The 18,615-nt window shown below is 38.4% G+C and overlaps 1 protein-coding gene across 2 annotated transcripts in view; it reads left to right on the top strand.

Moving 5' to 3' along the window:
• Nucleotides 1-932: 932 nt before the first annotated feature.
• bach2b (BTB and CNC homology 1, basic leucine zipper transcription factor 2b) overlaps nucleotides 933-18,615 on the top strand; it is a 97,134-nt gene continuing 79,451 nt past the window's right edge. Inside the window, exon 1 of one of the 2 annotated variants that reach the window (XM_026318721.1) lies at nucleotides 933-1,342. Coding sequence is in view for 1 of the 2 variants with exons in the window: in XM_026318720.1 (XP_026174505.1) it covers nucleotides 14,625-14,639 (15 nt within the window). In the remaining variant the exon portion in view is untranslated. Of the gene's footprint in view, nucleotides 1,343-14,562; nucleotides 14,640-18,615 lie in introns of those variants that run through there. The other variant, XM_026318720.1, reaches the window with a different exon arrangement.

Genomic DNA, 18,615 nt, shown 5'->3' with positions numbered 1-18,615 from the left:
TTCTCACCAACAACCACTTAGTATGACCCACCGTCTCGCAAAATGATACCTTATTATTTTATAATATTTCTCTACAGCTATACTGTATACTGTGTTTGTGGAATAGATCAGTGATTTGAAGATAAGATCAACTTTATTTATCACTGAAGAGAAATGCAATTTTAGCATTAGTCATATTATCATAAATACTCCCAAAAGAAAATTATATATACATTTGTATATATAAAAAAATAAATATTTGTTAGAATATTTGCACTGTCTTTATCACTCACTAGTGATATTCAGCCTTTTTGGCTTGGCTTTTATAACCAAGGATGAATTGTCCCCACACAAAGAAGGTGTGGGGACAATTCACTAAAACTAGATTAAGTATTGCATTATTAGCTAACAGGGTCCCTGTTATGTAGAGACCCCTATGGCAAAACATAGTTTTAGGACTTTTATATTTCACTCACATATTGTATATTGTACAATATGTATAAAGTTTTGTTTAATCAAATTATCACAAGCTATTTGAGACAACATTGAAATGTGGTTATGAGGTAATGAGGTTTCTGTTCAAGAAACTGTTGTTCTCAGTGGATGTCCACTAGTTTAAAGCATGTCATATTTTTTTCAACATAAAGATTTTCCTACACCTTATGGTTAGGGCTAGGTTAGATGCCTAAATGAAATGCCATCACCACTTTACAGCTTTCAGGCGTTAGGTCTAAAAAAACAAACCCCAAAGACGAGTAAACATTGAAGTAAACAGTATTTTGTAATTTCTGTCATAGCCTGTGAAAAATGCCTTGTGTCATCTTCGACTGCTGTGTGCGCCGGTGGGGAGGGCCAGGAGTGGGGAATGGGCCGTCGAAGCAGCGAGCCTGAGGGGGGAGGGATCTGAGCTGGCAGGCGACTAGTGCGATTCTCTAAGCTTCGCTGCGCACATTGGAAAGGGAACGCGCGCCCTTCCCGTCGGCACCAACGCAAAGCTGCGGCGCACTAACGATGTTGTGAATGAGGGGGATAGAGTGACGTCAGCGACCGAATGTCAACAATGTAGCGACTGAGGGTAGGCGTTCCAGTCGAGTGTAACAAACAGCGGAGACGGAGCGGCACGCCGCGTTGGAGAGCAACACGCACACGCGCGCGCGCTCACACGTACACAACACACCGCGGAATCGCAGGCGTTGTGTTTTTGTGCAAGTGAGAAATAACTTGAGTTGTGGCATCCGGAGAAGAAGTGTTCTACGTTCACCCGGGAGGCTTTGAGGAAACGACAAAGCCAGTCATCATGTGAAAGAACTTATGTGGCAAACGGACAAAAGGGCTGGAATACGAGGAGAATAGAAAGTAAAAGGTAGGCTGCCAATGCACGTTTCTTTTCCTCTCTTCTGCCTCTCTGACCAATTTCTGGTTGTTTGTGTGAATTCCCCGGTTCGTCAATCACAGCCTTTTGTTGGTGTGCTCGTAGCCGAGTTGCGAACTTGCGTAAGGGGCGCAGCGGTGGACTATTGCCTACAGCCAGTAGAGTTCTCGCTGGGATCTATATGGAAAAAGTCACTTATAGCAAACAGAAAAACCACATGCATGAATCTTGAAAGTTTGGCGGTGGTGCGAATATTGAAGGTTGTAATGTGATGGGGTGTGAACGCGGCTTCGGGAGTGAAACACAACTGTGCACCACATCCTGTTATGCTTTGAGTCAGTACGCCGTGTGCGCTCCCTTTTTTGTTTCTCTGTTTTTGCAACGTAGAGGCGTTGGTGATCCCAGAGGAGGGTCAGGCATGCCGCTGTTTCTGCGGGGGAAAATGCTCCAGAAGAACAAGCTGTCAGTAGGAACGTCATTAAACACTTCCCTTGGCCATTAGGTTCCATTCATCGAATTCAAATGGATTTCATAATGATAATATTACTGCTGCTAACAACAATGATTATAATTATAAGTAGTTTGTTATTCATATTATTATCTCCAGTGTTAGAATATCTCTCAATGCATCTCCTCATTAATTCAGATGAAAAAAACATCAGAAATATTTGCTGTGTAAGGATGAGCCTAATTTGCTCCGACAGTCAATGGAATTGTCCCAATCTCACGACGGTACCTTGCAACCAGTATTTTCATTGTCATGAACCTAACCCTTTATGTTAAAGACTAACAGATCGGAAGCTGTGCCTGTGAACACATTAGTGATTTTTAAATCCATCATTAATAGTTACGGTATGTTTTTTCGAAACGCTGCGCCTTTCCGCGCGGTTGCATTGTCATGTGTATGGATGCTGCAGCAGTGGCTTAGTCAGTCCCTGTCATTCTTATTATATGGGAGTCTGTGATGTACTGCTGAATTATGCGGTGGTGCAGGTCGGTGATAAGATCTTCTCTAGCTGGTAACAAAAATAAAGGAAAATCACATATTACAACTATATATATATATATTTTTAAACCCCTTTAACAAACCAGTTTGATGGTACATGGTTTTATTGGATGCATAGCACTGTTGCTGTCTTTAAAATACATGAGGTATTCGATGTGGCTCGTGTGCTTTTGACACAGTTATCACTGTAAATCGGTTGACAGGCTTTATCCCAGCGTCAACGTTTGCTTTGTTAATGCCGCGCTGTAACGAAGAGAAGCATGTGTCCACAGTGTCCAGCCAGCCAGCGGCAGAAAGGGAAGGCAGAAGAACTGTGTTTATTTCGGGATACCCTGCTAATGTTGATCGCCACGTGTTTGACACATATGGGAGTGCAGTGATGCTGCCATTAATGCGGTGATACAGCATTTCGAGGAGTGGTGACATCCACGGCATCGCAGCCTCTTTGTCTGTTAGTGCTGATGCAACGCGATGTTGGCGCTGAGGGGATCGCAGCATCACCTTCCACCCTCAACCTTTTCTCTCGTGATGTATTACATTTGTGCCGTGTTCCCACTAACGTTACAAGAACGGGATTTGGTGTATCAGCGCTGTAGGCGATCTGGAGTGCACGATGAGGAGAGAACGTGCAGGTACCGTAGCCAAGCCATTCGTAAAGGGAGCTGAAATGAAAACACATTGTTCCGTGACATCGCTCTCCTTTCACAACATGTGCATGGCGGCAGCACTCATGCGCAGTTTTACGCACGGAGCCTTTTGTTCTGTACAGTAGCCCCCATTGTCTTTCTTTTCACGTTCACAGCAATCTCCTGATTATTATAATATTATTATAATATATATATAGGCCTATATATATAGTGTGTGTGTGTGTGTGTGTAGTGGGGTGGCAAAACTCTAAACCCCATAGTGACTCAGGATTAAACGCTACTTCATCCATTCTGCCCGCGACTTATTACTCCTGCTTCTTTCTCCAATCATATGTATTTCTTACCATCACAGTCCTTTGGCCACCAGCATTAAGAATGAGAAGGAATAAATGACAATTGAAAATGTTTGATCTAAATGTAAATTGCTAAAGACTCTGCTGATAACTTGCATCCAGAGAGCACAAGAACATTCTCCATTCATAAAAATGTTGCATGTTTTTGGTTTATACCAGTGCAAACAGTAGGTGTAGCCTACATAGACAGTCAGAGCAAGGGTGTTGTCACATAACAGCTGGTTGATTATTGAAATCAACAATACAATCACATGGCAAATGTATGCAAAGTCATATTAAAAAGTAAAAACGGTTGTTCTTTTATATATTTGCTTGTTTTTAATTAATGAAATCCCTCTGAGTGGTTAATTAAAAGCATGATTCCACAGAATGTCAGTAATCAATAATACTGAGTGGTTACCCAGTTACTGCTTCTCTTTTAAATCCACTCTACTGTGACTTTTCCATTCTTGTAAAAGCTGAAATGTAAAGGCCATGTGAGTAACTGGGGTCAGGGATACCACCAACTTTAGACTCAACATTAAACTCTGACCAAAAAAGAAAAGATAAGGATGTTAAGGAGCAGGTGTTTTGGGCTTGTAAGAGAATTTACATTAAAAGCCTTTCTTTAATCAGACGTAAAAGTCAGTCCATGTTTTGTGTTTTGTTCATCAAAGTGCTGTTAAAATCTTCATACTAGTAGCATTATAGCAGCATAATATAATTTTTTTCATTGATTTAAACCTAGCCAATATAGGATTATAGGATGATTTAATTCCTTACTTTCTGATGAAAAAACACTTTTAACAAAATTTTAACACTGCACAAACCAAAACCTTTGGGACTTTTAAAAGTTTTTTCTATTCATTTGTATGCACCCCTAAACTCTGGAAGTGGATGAAAAATTAAGCCAGACCTCAGTCAAGTCCTTTAAATAGATGAGTAATGTTGGATGAACTGACTGTTATTGCATAAGTCAGGCATTGAGCATGGCTTTGGGAAGAGCTTTCAGTCTGAGTGGGGCAGTACTGGGCAGCCTTTAGGGTTCCCAGGCAGAGCTGACATCTCACAGGATCCTTTATGTGACCTTGGCGGCCCCTCTTCAATGTTTCTGTTCTGAACTCTAATGTCCAGGTATAGCTCCTTTTGGTTTCAATAATCATGCTTTATGTTACTGAAGTTCCTATCAAGCTAATTAAAATGCTGATAACAGAAGAAGCTTCTTGTGTTCAAAAGTAACCAAGCACTTATGGGTTAATGAGTCATGAAATTGCAGTTGGACTAGGGAGCGATGTGTCTTGCTGAGATCATAGATGGATTTATCCTGAAGGCAATCCCAGCAGCTATTTAGGGGATGAAACTGCCTTATTTTTATTTTTATGAAACACTGAAAGGGAAAGCAGATCCTCCTTGAAGAAATTAACAAACTTTCACATTGTTTTTTTTTCACCTCTTTGCATCATTAATGGATTGTTTGCATCATTGAGGATATTTAAGTAAGCTCCACCGGCTCAGCCCCATTCAACAAGTCAGTGCCTTGGCTAAGAAAAAGAAAAAAAAACATGTTCCCATAACTCTTCCACGTCAGCACAAAGGCATGTTTGACTGGGCTGCTGCCAGTGTGTGAGGCATAGATGGAACAGCACTGCTGGGAGAAATCTAAGATCCTGCACTTTACACCAGAATCTTTGTCCACCCACCCCCCACACTGTGTTGTGATGTTGCTGGTCATTCTTTTTCTCCCACCGTTCATGGCACTGATCAGTCTGCGGTCTCACAGTCAGTGCCTGTCTGTGTGTTCACTGCTCAACACAGTCACTTGCCAAGAAGCTATCAAATCTACTGCAGTTCTGTTTTTGTTTGTTTTATTCTGGTGCTGCCTGTAAGAAATTATGAAGACATGTAAACCATTAAAGAGTTACGTCAAACTTATTTGATGATCTCACAGTCCTGGCGCCTCAAGCAGAGAGCTTCACCTTTTAAACTCTGAGTTTATATTCTTTGGTAACCTGTCCTGCGGTAATCCATGAGTTTACAGCTGTGAAAAACATACTGAGCTAATGAAATGATGCACATCTGGCCCTAATAGCTTTGGAAATAAAAGACTGAACAAGTGCAACAGGGAGGGCAGGAGCTTCAGTAGTTATTCAAGCAGCTTAGAAGAATGAGCTGTGTGTAAAGTGGTGTTCAGTAAATAGAAAACATTTAGCTCAGCGTAATGACCTATTTGTATTGGATTAGTGCAGCACTACTACTGCTCCTGGCAAGGGACTGCAGAGAGCTGCTGAGGTCTGTCTAAACTTGCACCTTGTCTGCTGTTACATTTGGTTTCCTTATGTTCAGTGCGCAGGTTTACACAGCTGAATGGTGCACTGCTGCTGTTTTGATGCAGTTAGCTCTACGGTGAGACGGAGCCCCACAAAGAACATTTTGCTCTTCACCTACAAACCATTTGTAGGGTTTTTACATGTGTGGTTCTAGTGAATTGTAGAACTCTGACATTTACCGTAAGCAATCGGATGTTCAGTATGGAACATCTCTGTGGAAGACATTAAAAAATTATGGATGCATTAGTGAGATTAATCAAATAGATTAATCCCATAATTACAATAAAATTTGTTTAATATCAGAATTTATAATTCCAATGAATAATTTCCAGAATTCTGAAATTTTAGAAATAGTTTTAGTTCCACAGAAACTAATAATATTCAATAATTAATATTAATTAATTTCAATGTTGGCTGTGTTGATTATATGATTTTGATGCTCCACATGATTCTGACAATAAATTTAGCATTAGAAGAAATTAGTACATTAGTCTTCAGACATTCAGAAGTTAAATTAATGAATTGAAAACTTTGAATGTTTCCTCATAATGTAGTGATAATCCTCTCAGGGATTTTGAAAATATATATAAATAAACTCTAAATTTGAATTTTGAAAATGAACTTTACATTCAGGTTTTCATTGATTAATCTCTTGGTACTGAGGTACACCCATCATTCAATGTAAGTTGAATTCTCATTTTTTTCAGTCTGTTATATGAATTTCTATTTTGATAAAACCAGAAAACATGTGGCTTCAGAATTCAAACTTTTATGCCACATTTAATTCTCAGAAATCTGAAAACTGACTTAAATCTCATGAGGTTTCATTTTTGACTTTGCTTTCTGAGAATTTGCTTGGCTTTTTTCAGCTCTGTTCTATAATAATTTTTACTTACGCTTCAGACACACCATTTTCTTCTCAGAACTAATTTCAGAATTAAAATCCTTTTAATCATGTGGCCCTAACTCCTCTGAAGTAGTTCAGTCCAAAATATGTAAAATGAAAAGCATCAGAATCTATTTGCTTGTTACTTGACTAAATATCCCACCAAATTTCTTTTTCTTCGATAAAGAGCATAAACATTAACATGAATGAACCTGCACATGAAGCATAGGGAAAAGTAAATTCAGCAGATGGATTACATTTTTTACCTCATTTTTTTCAGTTAGTCATTTTTGCTACTTTCAGTGAAATTACACCTAATATGTCCCCCTTATCTGTTAATACAAGTGTATCTTAGCACTCCTTTTAATGTTTTTAACAAGCTTTTTTTGTTTCTAAACATAAAGATGAGTGCATAAATTACACTAGAATAAAAAGTGTTAGTTTCAACACGGTTGCCCCCTCCCACCTCCCACCTCCCACCTCCCACACAGGCAGAAGAATGCTGTTCTGTACTCCTTCCTCTAAAGTCTGAGGTCATATCCTCATATGTGACACCCTTTTGTTCTGTTTAATGATATTGCAGTGTGCACACTGCAACAGCTAAACGCCTGTCAGTGGTGCTGCAACCATCGCTGCCTTCTCCCTCTTACTGAGTTTTCAGAGCTGAACGCATTACACTGTGTGCATATGATCACTGTCACTGGACTAAATTTTTTTGGCCACAAAGCAACTGACTATTTCTGGTTTCTGTCCCTACTCATAACCCCGAAAGACACAGCAGTGAGGATTCGCTATCAAAGTGTGATGGATGATATGATATCAATGTGGATTTAAGCCTAGTTTTGAGCTGAATTCTTGTCTCACTTTTCTTCTACGAACAGATGCTCAGAGTCAAGTTTGTACAAGTTTTTAATGTAATTAAGTTATTTGTTTTTGCAGAACATAGTATATCATAGTATATAATTGTGTGTAGCTTAGCATATACACAAACCTAAATTGCAAAGGAGTAATTTCATTTAATAAAAATCCAAATTTCTATTCTTCATTCTAAGCATCAATCTCAGATCCCTTTCTTTCACTGCAAACAATTATTCACTGTTTCCTGATGAGTTTTACTGAGCTACAAAATCTTAACTATTTCAACCATTATTGGAAGAAGCCAAATGAAGCTGGTTCCCATCTTGCTAAAGGGCTTGGCTTTTCCTGCCAAAGTCACTTTGTTTCCCCTCCACCTTTCTCTCCATCTTCTAGGTCGATGGGAAAAAGAAGCGTGCTCAGTCAGGCACCAGGGAAGGTATTTCAAACAATCAGCGGATTCCTGGTACAGGGAATGAGATCATTGTTTTAGTCAGAGAGGTAGGGAGGGAGCTGGGATGACCCCCCTAGCAGGACGTTGTCCATATGCTAGAGCCGCTCAGCGATGGCCGTGATTGCTGTGAACTCAGATGTGACACTGGCTGCAGTGGAGGTCAGAATGTCTCCTTAGATGGCTTTATTTGTAGTGTATGTCATATCATACACCCTGCAGAAACAAAGCAGTGTGTTTAAGGCATGTTATTGTAGAGAACTGGTGAACAGAATATTAATCAGAAATAATAAGCCTGCTACACTTTGGTCAGAACAACAACTCAGGGTGGATGATGAATTTGTTTAACTGAATTGCACAGCATGTGTCTTTAAAGTGACAATTCACACAAAAAAGATTTCCTCTCTTTAGCCTGCATGTGATATAACCATGCAGACAGCTTTACTTCTCTGAGTTGTCTGACAGGTACTGATCGTCAGCTAGCTTGGAAGATGTCAAGTGAATTGCCGGCAGATATTGGAGACTCTTTGACATGTCTCATTTAAACTTTGAAGCATTTACAGTATCACCTTAACAACTTCGAAATAATATCTCCAAGATGCAAAGCTGTGAAGTGTGGACAATGTAGCTGTTCTAAACAAATAATGTCTGTGGAACAGAGGGATTCCTGGAGAAAACAAGCAAACACATTTTAAATTTGTAGTTTGGTCTAACCACACAGCAATCTAATTAGCAATTATTTTATCTGATTCATTTTATTTATAAACAAGATATGGGATGATAGGTAGTACTAACTTATCGGATACTTAAATTCCAAATAGGCCCAGAGTTTCATTTAACAAAAATAACTGCAACTTAGATATTCATTGTAATACTGATCAAAATGCACTCTCACTTTTTTAGACATGGATGGGATTTTATTCTGGTGCTCTCAAAAAATAAAACACTGCAAAAATTAACAACAGCACCTTTCTTGAATAAGCAATCACTAGACTATGAGCCAGTTCTATAGAAAGTGAGAAATACTTAAGACAGATATTGCAAAAAGCTAGTTAAAACATACAACTGTCTGGATGGCTCGACACAGGTATATTCACTGTAATTTGAAGTAAATTCAAGATTTGAAATTTAAGTACTACTGAATACTTAAATGGTTTTAAATGGTTTTCAAAGTCATATATTTCAATGCAATAAATTCGGTGCTATTTCAATTTTAGTATGCCAGTATTTCAGTATACGGTGGTGATTTCATTTTAAAACGTATTCAGTTGCAGAATTAATTCAAATTGTTCTATACATACTGTATTATTAGTCTCTTTTTATTCTAACCAGTGGAGTGTAAAACTAAGCATGTTTAGTGTGCGGTTAAGTGCAGAAGTGCAGCTGTAAGAGAGTTTATGTAGAGGAGGAGAAACGGATTGGAGGTGGAGTTGGGGGGGCATCCTGTGAGACCAGCACAGGTGGTTGGGAGGGTGGAGTGATGGAGTGGGTGGGTGGGGGGAGGGGGGAGTGCAGTAATGTGCCCACTTCCTGCACTGGGCCTTTGTGCTGTACTGTAAACCCGTAAGCTTACAACAAGATCAGCAGGATTTTTCCGGCAGTGGCTTCTTGCAATTTCACAGCAGGCAGCTATAGGTGGAGATCCTGTCTATGCGCTCTGGTGACCCACTGTGGCTCATATTTTTCCTTATGATGTTTTCTTTTCTGTGCCACAGGAATAACAACAACAGGAAAATTCTGAGTCAGAGTGTCAGGAATTTCAGGCAGGTTTTATGTGCAAACAAGGATTTAGATGGCTTAAATGTTCTCTGCTGACTGGGTAACGTCTTCATTGATGTGATTGGAGAATAATTTTTACTCGTTGGTTTCATGAGATGACTGAAGGACTTGAACGTGTTTGTACAGACAGTTTGAACAGACTAGGAGAGTTCACCTTTAGTGTAGAAAGCTCTAATCCGGAGTAGTGAGATTTCCCAGAGAAGTATTAGCTGCCAGCACTCAACCATGCAGAACACATTGTAGCAAAAATAAGTTACAAGTGTTGGCTCTGGATTGCCTTGAGGATGAGACAAATAGACATATGCTGTTTAAAATGCTTTTGTGCAGTATTACCACATGGGAGGTAAATTATTTTGTAGGACAACTTTTAACTTTTAACAAAACATTATATAGAAACTACATTATAGCAAAAATATGCTCATCAGTGTTTGTTGATCTGCAGACAGGAAGTGTGAACCTAGATTACCCATGTAACAACTAAAGCAGCAAAGAACTAGCAGAAGTTGTGATGTGAGTTCTTGTTCAGGTCAATGAGTGTCCACTTGTGTTCTTCTGGCCTGGAGTGAAAAACCACACTAGTTGTGTACATGAATGTCTCAGATTTGATTAGCTCGATGTACCCACTTATGAGTATGTCTCTGAATGCATATATGTTTTTTCCTTTTTTTTTGTAGATTTGTTTTACTTTCTATTTTATAACTTTAACATTTGAAACAAATCTTCATTATTAGTCCCTGAAGCTGGTATTACCAGCCAATCAGGGTCCAGGTTAGTTTTTCATGTAAGTACATCAGTCTTTAAACCCCTTTAATAAATACTCACTATACTGTTTATTCTGAACCTAATGGTGCTGCTACAGTTAGCAAATTACTTAGTCAATGGCAGGGGTCATTCTAGGATCAGAATTTTCGGGATACTTAGCTCCTCAGCAGAATGTGACATTTATACAGTGCCTTATGCCCAGCGCTCTTTCTGCTGACTCCACTCTGCTCTCTCCTCTTCTCTCCCTCCTCTGTCGCTCTACCTCTTTGTGCTGTCAACCCAATAGCAATAACATCCAGTCACAGATTCTATGAGCTAATATGGATATGGGACTTTGTAATACTTTGCAAATTAGCCATGTGGAGTGAAGTTACATTACATTTTATGTCAACATAAAACTGAAACGTCTTTCATTTGTTAATGAAAAGTAATTGCAATGCTTTATAATACTGCACGTTACTGCTATGTCATCTCTACTTACACTAAAATTTTAAAGTGCAGTTAGCTCATTACCTGGCAGGTGTGCAGCAGAGTCAGCTAATGTTGTTTGACAATATTCACAGCATGGAGCTGTAACAACACACTTTCTAACTCACAGTTTTAACAACCAATTACACCAGTGTTCCCATTCAGACCAGTCGACATCTGTATTTACCAACTTTCCATCTCAGGCTATTTGTGATTGTAATCTCCACCATGAAATTCATTGCTACCTACTTCTTCTTCTACTTTGCTTTTACAGGTGTGACTGATTATAAAACAAGTCAGAACGTTTGCAAAATCTAACGTTAGTTAATAATAGGCCAAATAATTCATTTTTATTATTATGTAGGGGTGCTGAGATTAAATTAAGGCGTGCTTGAGCACCTCTAAAAACACACCTGGTCAATAGTCAGAAATTGAATCAGTAATGATTATGATGGGGGTAATCATTTAAGTAATTGGAAACATTTGCCAGCTGTCAGTGAGTAATATCTGAATTTTGACCTGTTGACAGACAATAATTTTAAAGTTATAACTTACAGCCATAACAAGTAAAGTTGGGTGATTGTGTTGGGTAGTTTTTATCATTATTATTATTTTGTGACATCTTAGTAATGACATATTAAAAGATTTGCAGCCTTAAAATAAGTTTTCCTCATCCATTATCAATACCTGCTTATCCTTGAGGGCTGCCGGGCTGGAGCCAATCCTATCTGATGTCAGTTCTGTGATAGATCATCATTCTATCACAGGACCGACACATAGAGACAGACACACACTCATATTCATATTCATAGTACAGGTAATTTAGAGTCGCAGTGAACCTAATCTGCATGTGTTTGGACCATGGGGGGAAGCTGGAGTACATAAGGAATACCCACGTGTGAAGTTTTTTATTAGTTTTTTTTGAAGTATGCTCAAACTAAATAAAGTAAATACAGTAACATGGGAAAAGTAAGGTGTACATTGTTTCTTCCATCTTTTAGTTTTCTATAGGTTGAGGAAACTGGACTTCTAGTTTGGTTTATATGGTTTTAAATAGTTGAAGACACAACATCACAGTTGTCAATAACAGCCCAATCCTCTGATATCAAAGACATAACATTTTAATATTTGTGTTTTTTCGTGTGTTTAAAGATGAAAAGTCAACACAAAGCAGGGTTTCACATGTGTTTAAGTAAACAGGCTTTCACAATGAATTGGAAAGTGGCTGTATGATTGAATATAAACTCAGAAAAGTGACAGAATTTTTTATTTTCTTTTTTGCACAAAAACAGTGAACACTGAACTGAGAGATTGTTGGGAACATTTTAAAAGCTGAATAGCTCAATCAGTGCACCTATTATTCAGTTGCATCTTCATCTCTGTCTGAGTCCATAAAGACAATGATATGGCACTGAAAGCTACAAGTATAAGCTCATAAGTTTGTGTTTGATCAAACTGTTACTTCCAGAATAAATTTTCAGAATGATTCAAATATGGGTGTGTTTTTTGTCAGTTTTTTTAAAAAAAATTGTCCTTTGCTGTCTTGACCATATACAAAAGCAAAATAGTCAATAATAAAGGAATGCTGACTAAATGGAATTTGAAAATTCCCAAGCATTTGGTTTGCATCAGGAAACACGATTAGAAATCTACCTGCTACCTTTCTGACCTCAGCAGTTTTTGATATTTTGCTGTTACGGTTGGTCCAGCAATGTTGAGTTTCAACACAACGCAGACTAATAAGCAAGAGCATGATATAAGCTCCCTGGGATAGAGTTGTATGTTTAAAGTCAAGTTAAAGAGGCTGTGTTAGTGAGAGCAGAGCTCAGTAGTCGTCACTGCTTAAAAGGCTGTAGGAGCCGGCCATTGACATGGCTTTCCTGCAGACAAATTGGTTCCTATCATGTTTAGCAGGCGCTGCTCATTCTGACTGCTGAGTCTGGTTGAACCCTGATGTATATTCCTCCAGTATGATATACAAAAAGAATATGTATGCAGCACTGTGAACTGAGTATCACAGCCATCTTCTCTTCCAAGAGCACAGTGACAGCACAGAAACAAGCTAATCTATCATTCTCTGCTCTGCAGCTTTTACAAGCTCATCAATGCACCACCATAACCATCATCCTATCTATGTCACAAACATGCAGCTGTAAGCACACGTTCAAGTTGAGCTGTCTGATTCTAATCAGTTGACACCGGTGGCAGAAGAACATAGAGAGAAAGGAGATTTCACAGCAGATTTGAATTTGAAAGTGAAAGATTTTTTTTAATCACCAGCAGGGAGAGAGGCACAGTGCAGTTCAACTGATACGCCATTACAGCTGAGGCTAAACTAGTCTTGGAATTCAAACAGCTCCACCACGCCTGTAATGCAAATCTTTGTTTTGTCTATACTGCTTTGTTTCAGGAATAACTGTTCAAATAAGTGAAAATGAGTAACATAACAAATTTACCGAACAAAAATAAAAAATCCATTAGGTCTTCACCGCAGCACAGTGTCAGGCTTTGGAGATTTTAGAACTCAGAATAAATGGTGTGGTCCACTTATTTTCCCTGCTTTCTGTCAAATCTTATGAGCTTCATCATTTCCATAAGAACTGAGCAAACCTTTAAATTCTGATGAAGAATTTAAGGCGCTGTTTAAACCCATTTTTTGTTAAACATTTTAAACATTCATCTGAAAAATATTACAACTGGCAATGCCAATTTCAGAAAAACAAAATTATCTAAACTGTTTATTTTCTAACCACCTATACAAAAACTGATATTAGCAAACCATCATTTCAAGAAATCATATTTTGTGTTTAAATGAGTGATTGCAATTTTTTTTGTAAAAATCAATTAATTCTTGTCTTTTTCTCGCCACTAGTAAGAAGGCTATTTTTGAAACTTTATTTAAGAACTAGCACTTTGAGGTATTAGGCTTTGTTTAGGTGAAGTGTGTAGTTGCAAATAAAGGGCACTGATTTTTCTCTGTGTGGAGAAAATTTAGAAAAACATGTTTTTGGACTTTTGTGTGTAACTTATTTGTATGTAATACAAAAAGTCTCTGAAGGGAATTGCCCTGAATGAAAAATATGGGAGAAAATGTATTAACAGTCAAATTAAAATGTAAAAAAAATAAAAGGAAAACAATCTAGCCAAATGCTTTACATCTGCATATAAAAAGCTAATGGACTTTAATGTTTCAGGGACAAGAACATAAATGTTTTTATCTGTAAGTAGAATAATTGTCTCTTGTTTTCTATTATTTTTAATGTTCTTTCTTGATTTAAGAAAAGTTATCAGGTATACTGAAAGCAGAAGGAGTGTATTCCCATCCCCATTATCACTGGAATTTGTCATGCTTTTTCACTCTGAATTCAAGGAGGTGTATTGAATTTTTTGAACTTGAAGTACAGTTTGCGTACTTGCTGTCTTGCCATGGATGTTACAGGAAATCTGATAATGAGCAGTTTTCAAATACACAATAAGAGGGTTTTGTCACAGGCTATCTCGTAATGATCTCTCGACTTCTAGTGTCTGTTTGGACTCTTATTATTTAAACGCCGTTCTTTCAGTAGCTTTTCTCTGAGTGGATGAGGAGCTGTGGATGATAGGAGGGTCTGTGTTCGCATGGCAGGGACGTCCTCCCCGTGCACCACTGATCTGCCAATCATTTATCTGACCTCACATCTTTCTGACTGATAGTGATGTGGATGTGTCAGTGTGACTGTATGCTGCTCGTGGATAAATAACCACTCATCACTATTAGAAGATGAAGGACAAGTCTGTGAGTAGTGTGTTTACTCTGCCTTTAGTTTTGCTAGGTTGAAAACAGTATTTTCTGTTGGCAGGAAGGCTGTTTTTTTCCTGTTGTGGTTAGACTGTGTGAAGCCGAGGCAAACATTTGTCACGGTTATATACAAACAAAATGCAGATGGTGCTGCAGTTTGATTACTAAATTGATAAACTATGTATCACATATTTTATAATCTCAGTAGCATCCAGCCTTCTTTATTTTGTGGTAAAAGTATTACATTGATTCTTTCACTTTCAAAGCCGACACTTTTGAAACATAAATTTAAAGCTGGTATTAAAATGGATTATTCAAAGCCTCCTACTTGTTGGGTAATATCACTTATGCGTTCTCAAACAACACGAGAAAACCACACTGATTGAAACTAATACATTATTGGCAAAGTGCGTATTTAAAAGTAACTGTTGCAAAGGAAATAAAGCTTCCTTCTCAGACTTCCTTTGCAGGTGTTAGAATAGCAGCTGTATAGTAGACTTAATATTCAATGATAATTAATACAACTCTTTTCCCTATGCTAGTGTAAATCTGTTAACAAGCCTTGTAGCTATTACTAACTCCAGTGATTTAGTAACACAAAAAATAAAAAAACATTTTAACCTTCTGCCATGAATACTAAAATAGGTAAATAGGTAGGTGAATAGGTAAAATATTGCATTGAATCTATGCATGTTAAAGGGGAAACTAACTCCAAAGTGACATGGTGCTCACAAATCTCTTTGTAACCCTCACGTGTGTGGTGTATATTTATAAAGTCCAAACTCTCCTTGCAGCTTGTCGTAGTAGTGTTCTAGCAAACACAAAGGTGTCCTTTGTCCTGCAGATGTCTTATGGCCTGAGTCTGTGGCTTAGTCTAAGTAGTGGAGTTAAAGCTGCTGTAGTAGGAATACAAGTTGTCAGAGCGTTTAGCACAGACCACGTGGAGTGCTGGCGTCTGTGTCACCCGCTCAGCGTGGATACTTTTACTTGGTGATGGCGGCAAGATGCTGCTCTGGTCTGCTCATGGACCTCCAACTGTAATATATGCACTGAAAGTCAACTTTCATCTTTTTTGTACATACATTCCACACCAATTACCAAATTACCAAAAATTACCAAAAAGAAGACATTTTTCTTTAGTCACAGTGCCTCCTATAACCCCTGGAGCTCTTCACATGGTGTGAATGTTTAATACAGGATGTTGATGTCAGTATTGCATCTTGGTGGGCAATTAAACTAGTTTGTCCCTTGATATATAACTTCTGTCTCAACAGCCTGTTAGACTGTTTGCAGCCCAGTACTGTACATGTTTGGGCTCATTGGGTGGCTGAAGTTGTTCCCTATTGCTCAGTTCTTCATTACTCTGTACTCCTGATGCGTGTTGAGGTCACAGGACTACATTTTGATGTGATCCACATCTGGACCCATTAAAGACAGAGAGCTAACACTAGCTAGCCCTTCTCTTTTCTATTTTGCTTGAGTGCAGAAATTGACAGTGGCTCGCATGGAAATAACATAAACTGCAGCATACGTTGAGTGGGAATCAGCACTAACATTAACATGCTTGTCGTGCTAGCTCCCATTTTTTTGCACATATCACAGGCTTTCAGGGGCACATATTGAAATTTTTGGTGAACTTAATTATTTTTGTAAAGTTGTATTCATTGTTTCATTGTATTGTTTTCATTTTGTCTCTTTAAGTTGTGTAATATTTTATTAGTCTACCAATGACTACAAAAAAATTCTCAAACATAAAGCCAAAATGACTTCCTGTTTCCTGGTCCTGCTCAAGCTAACTGATTCTTGTGTGGTTACTAAAACTACATGGTATCTGTGAAAAACTGGAGAAACGGGAGCCTGGCTAGAAGGGGAGAAAGTACATGCATCTTTGTGATTATCTAAAGAGTTTCCACTACCTGCAAACAGCATTTGAGGCACATTTTCTTTTTGTTTGTTAGGAAAATTAAATTTCATGTTGATGTGATTGTGCATGAGAATCCAGCCTTTAAGAGATCCCATAGTTTTAAATTGTATCTTTATTTATTGATTGATACAGTTCCTTTTTCTTAAAGAAGAGAACTAGAAAACCATTCTTGTAAAATGCTTTAAGAAATTGAGCCGTTTTTCTTAGAAATGCTGCTGCGGTAGTGAGTTCTTTCCACTTGTCCTGAAACAAATGAAAAATGTAAAAATACACTGCGCTTTGTTGAAATGCTTGCACTTCTTAATTTAAAGCATCTCATCACACTTGCCATGTTTTTTTCTTTCATAAAATAATGGTTTGTAAGAGGTTAGATAGCTGCCAGCGTCTCTACTTCAGACTGTTTCACCAGTACGTGTTTTACAAAGCAGGACTAATCCAAGCACATAATTCACACATGGCCCATGTCTGGACATTTAAGTGCCATTGCCCGTTGCCTGGGTTTGTGCAAGGCCTCTCCGAGTTATCTGTGTTCAACTGTACGACTCTGTCTGCTTCCCATGATGCACATCCCCATCTCAGCCTGGTGAAGGCAGTGAAAGAGACCATTGTTCCTGTCACTCAGAGGCATGTTGCATGCACTTATGACACAGAGTGGGAGAAATTATTCCCATTATTTCCCTGGAATGTCTTTGAATCTAACAGTTCTATATGAATAAGCACTGCTCTTTAGCAGACTGATTTCCAAGGATTTTCAGTCATGCACTTGTTTACACATTTGGAAGAGAAACAAAGTGTTATACGTACAGAAAGTAATTTGCACAAAGGCAAAATTAGTTTGTTTTCTGATCAAAAGCAGCACCTAGTTTTATGCTAATTTCTGTCCTCGCTGAGGCATTTTTTCAGTTTTAACAAAGGCACTCTTCAAGAAAACAACGGCTTTCACAACTCTTCCACTAATTCCTTCTTTTCTTGCTGAGCTTTGATTGATGTGTAGCAAACCACAGTTGGAAAACTTTGCAGCTTCGCTCATGGATTTTTCCAGCATGATGTAATATTGTGATGATCCTCAGTGTAGTATGCCATGTCTAGTGACATCCAAACAAAAGTCATATCCTCCCCATGAAGAGGTGGACTTTTCTGCCTTCTCAGGCATAATTTATACTTCATATAACATGAAACTCTATGATTCCCCAAAACAGAATGCTTTGACATGCATGAGAACATTTGATTTTCTGCTCTCAAGTTCCAGAGACATGAAATCGTGATGGAGGTGAGGCCTCCTGATCCTATTTCTGTATCTAAAAATAAGGCAAAAAAAACAAAACAAAAAAAAAACTTTCGCTTTTTTTCAATACTGAGCTATGTTGTAGGGGTCTCCACAGCCACTTGAGGTGTAAATGAAGAGCGTAGAGGTCATGATACACTGTCCTCTTCATTAGCAGTGAATCTATTTTTAACCCCACTGTATCATGGGTCACCTCGTGCCATTTTGATCTTTTGTTCTACCACTGACCTGTTGTGGGAGCTGAAAATATGCTCTTCCAGTTCATTAGGCTGGGCAGCCTGTGCTGCTCACTGCTTTCACTCTCATCATTCTGTATAGAAGTCTGTTTGTATTATTAGAAGGTGATTTAAAATCTACATGTCAGAAGGCAAAAGTATTTGGAGCTATGCTGAATGGCCATGCGCATGACGTTGCACATGGTTTTACACACGAAACTGATGATTGTTGAGAGAGAAGTTCAGATGTGGTTCAAAGTGAGTGCGTTAGATTCCTGGTTTGGGGAAAAACTGTCAGAGGCAGCCCTCTTAATTCCAATATCAGTAGCATGAGGCAGTGTCTGATCCATGCAGCACATGCTTGAAGCATGCCAACGGGTTGACTATTTGAATGGGAAAAACACACCTTCTTTTTAGAGTCATAGCTAAGTCATGCTTTTCAGTTTCTGAGCTGTACACACTGGATTTACAGTGCTAGATAAGAGCCTCCTGATTAAAATTCTGATGTTTTCTTAGGTTTCAAATGTAATCTATTTATGCTACTTCTAT

The sequence above is a fragment of the Mastacembelus armatus genome, chromosome 24 (genome assembly GCF_900324485.2).
Source record: "Mastacembelus armatus chromosome 24, fMasArm1.2, whole genome shotgun sequence".
Taxonomy (NCBI): Eukaryota; Metazoa; Chordata; class Actinopteri; order Synbranchiformes; family Mastacembelidae; genus Mastacembelus; species Mastacembelus armatus.
This window is presented reverse-complemented; position numbering and strand designations above follow the sequence as displayed.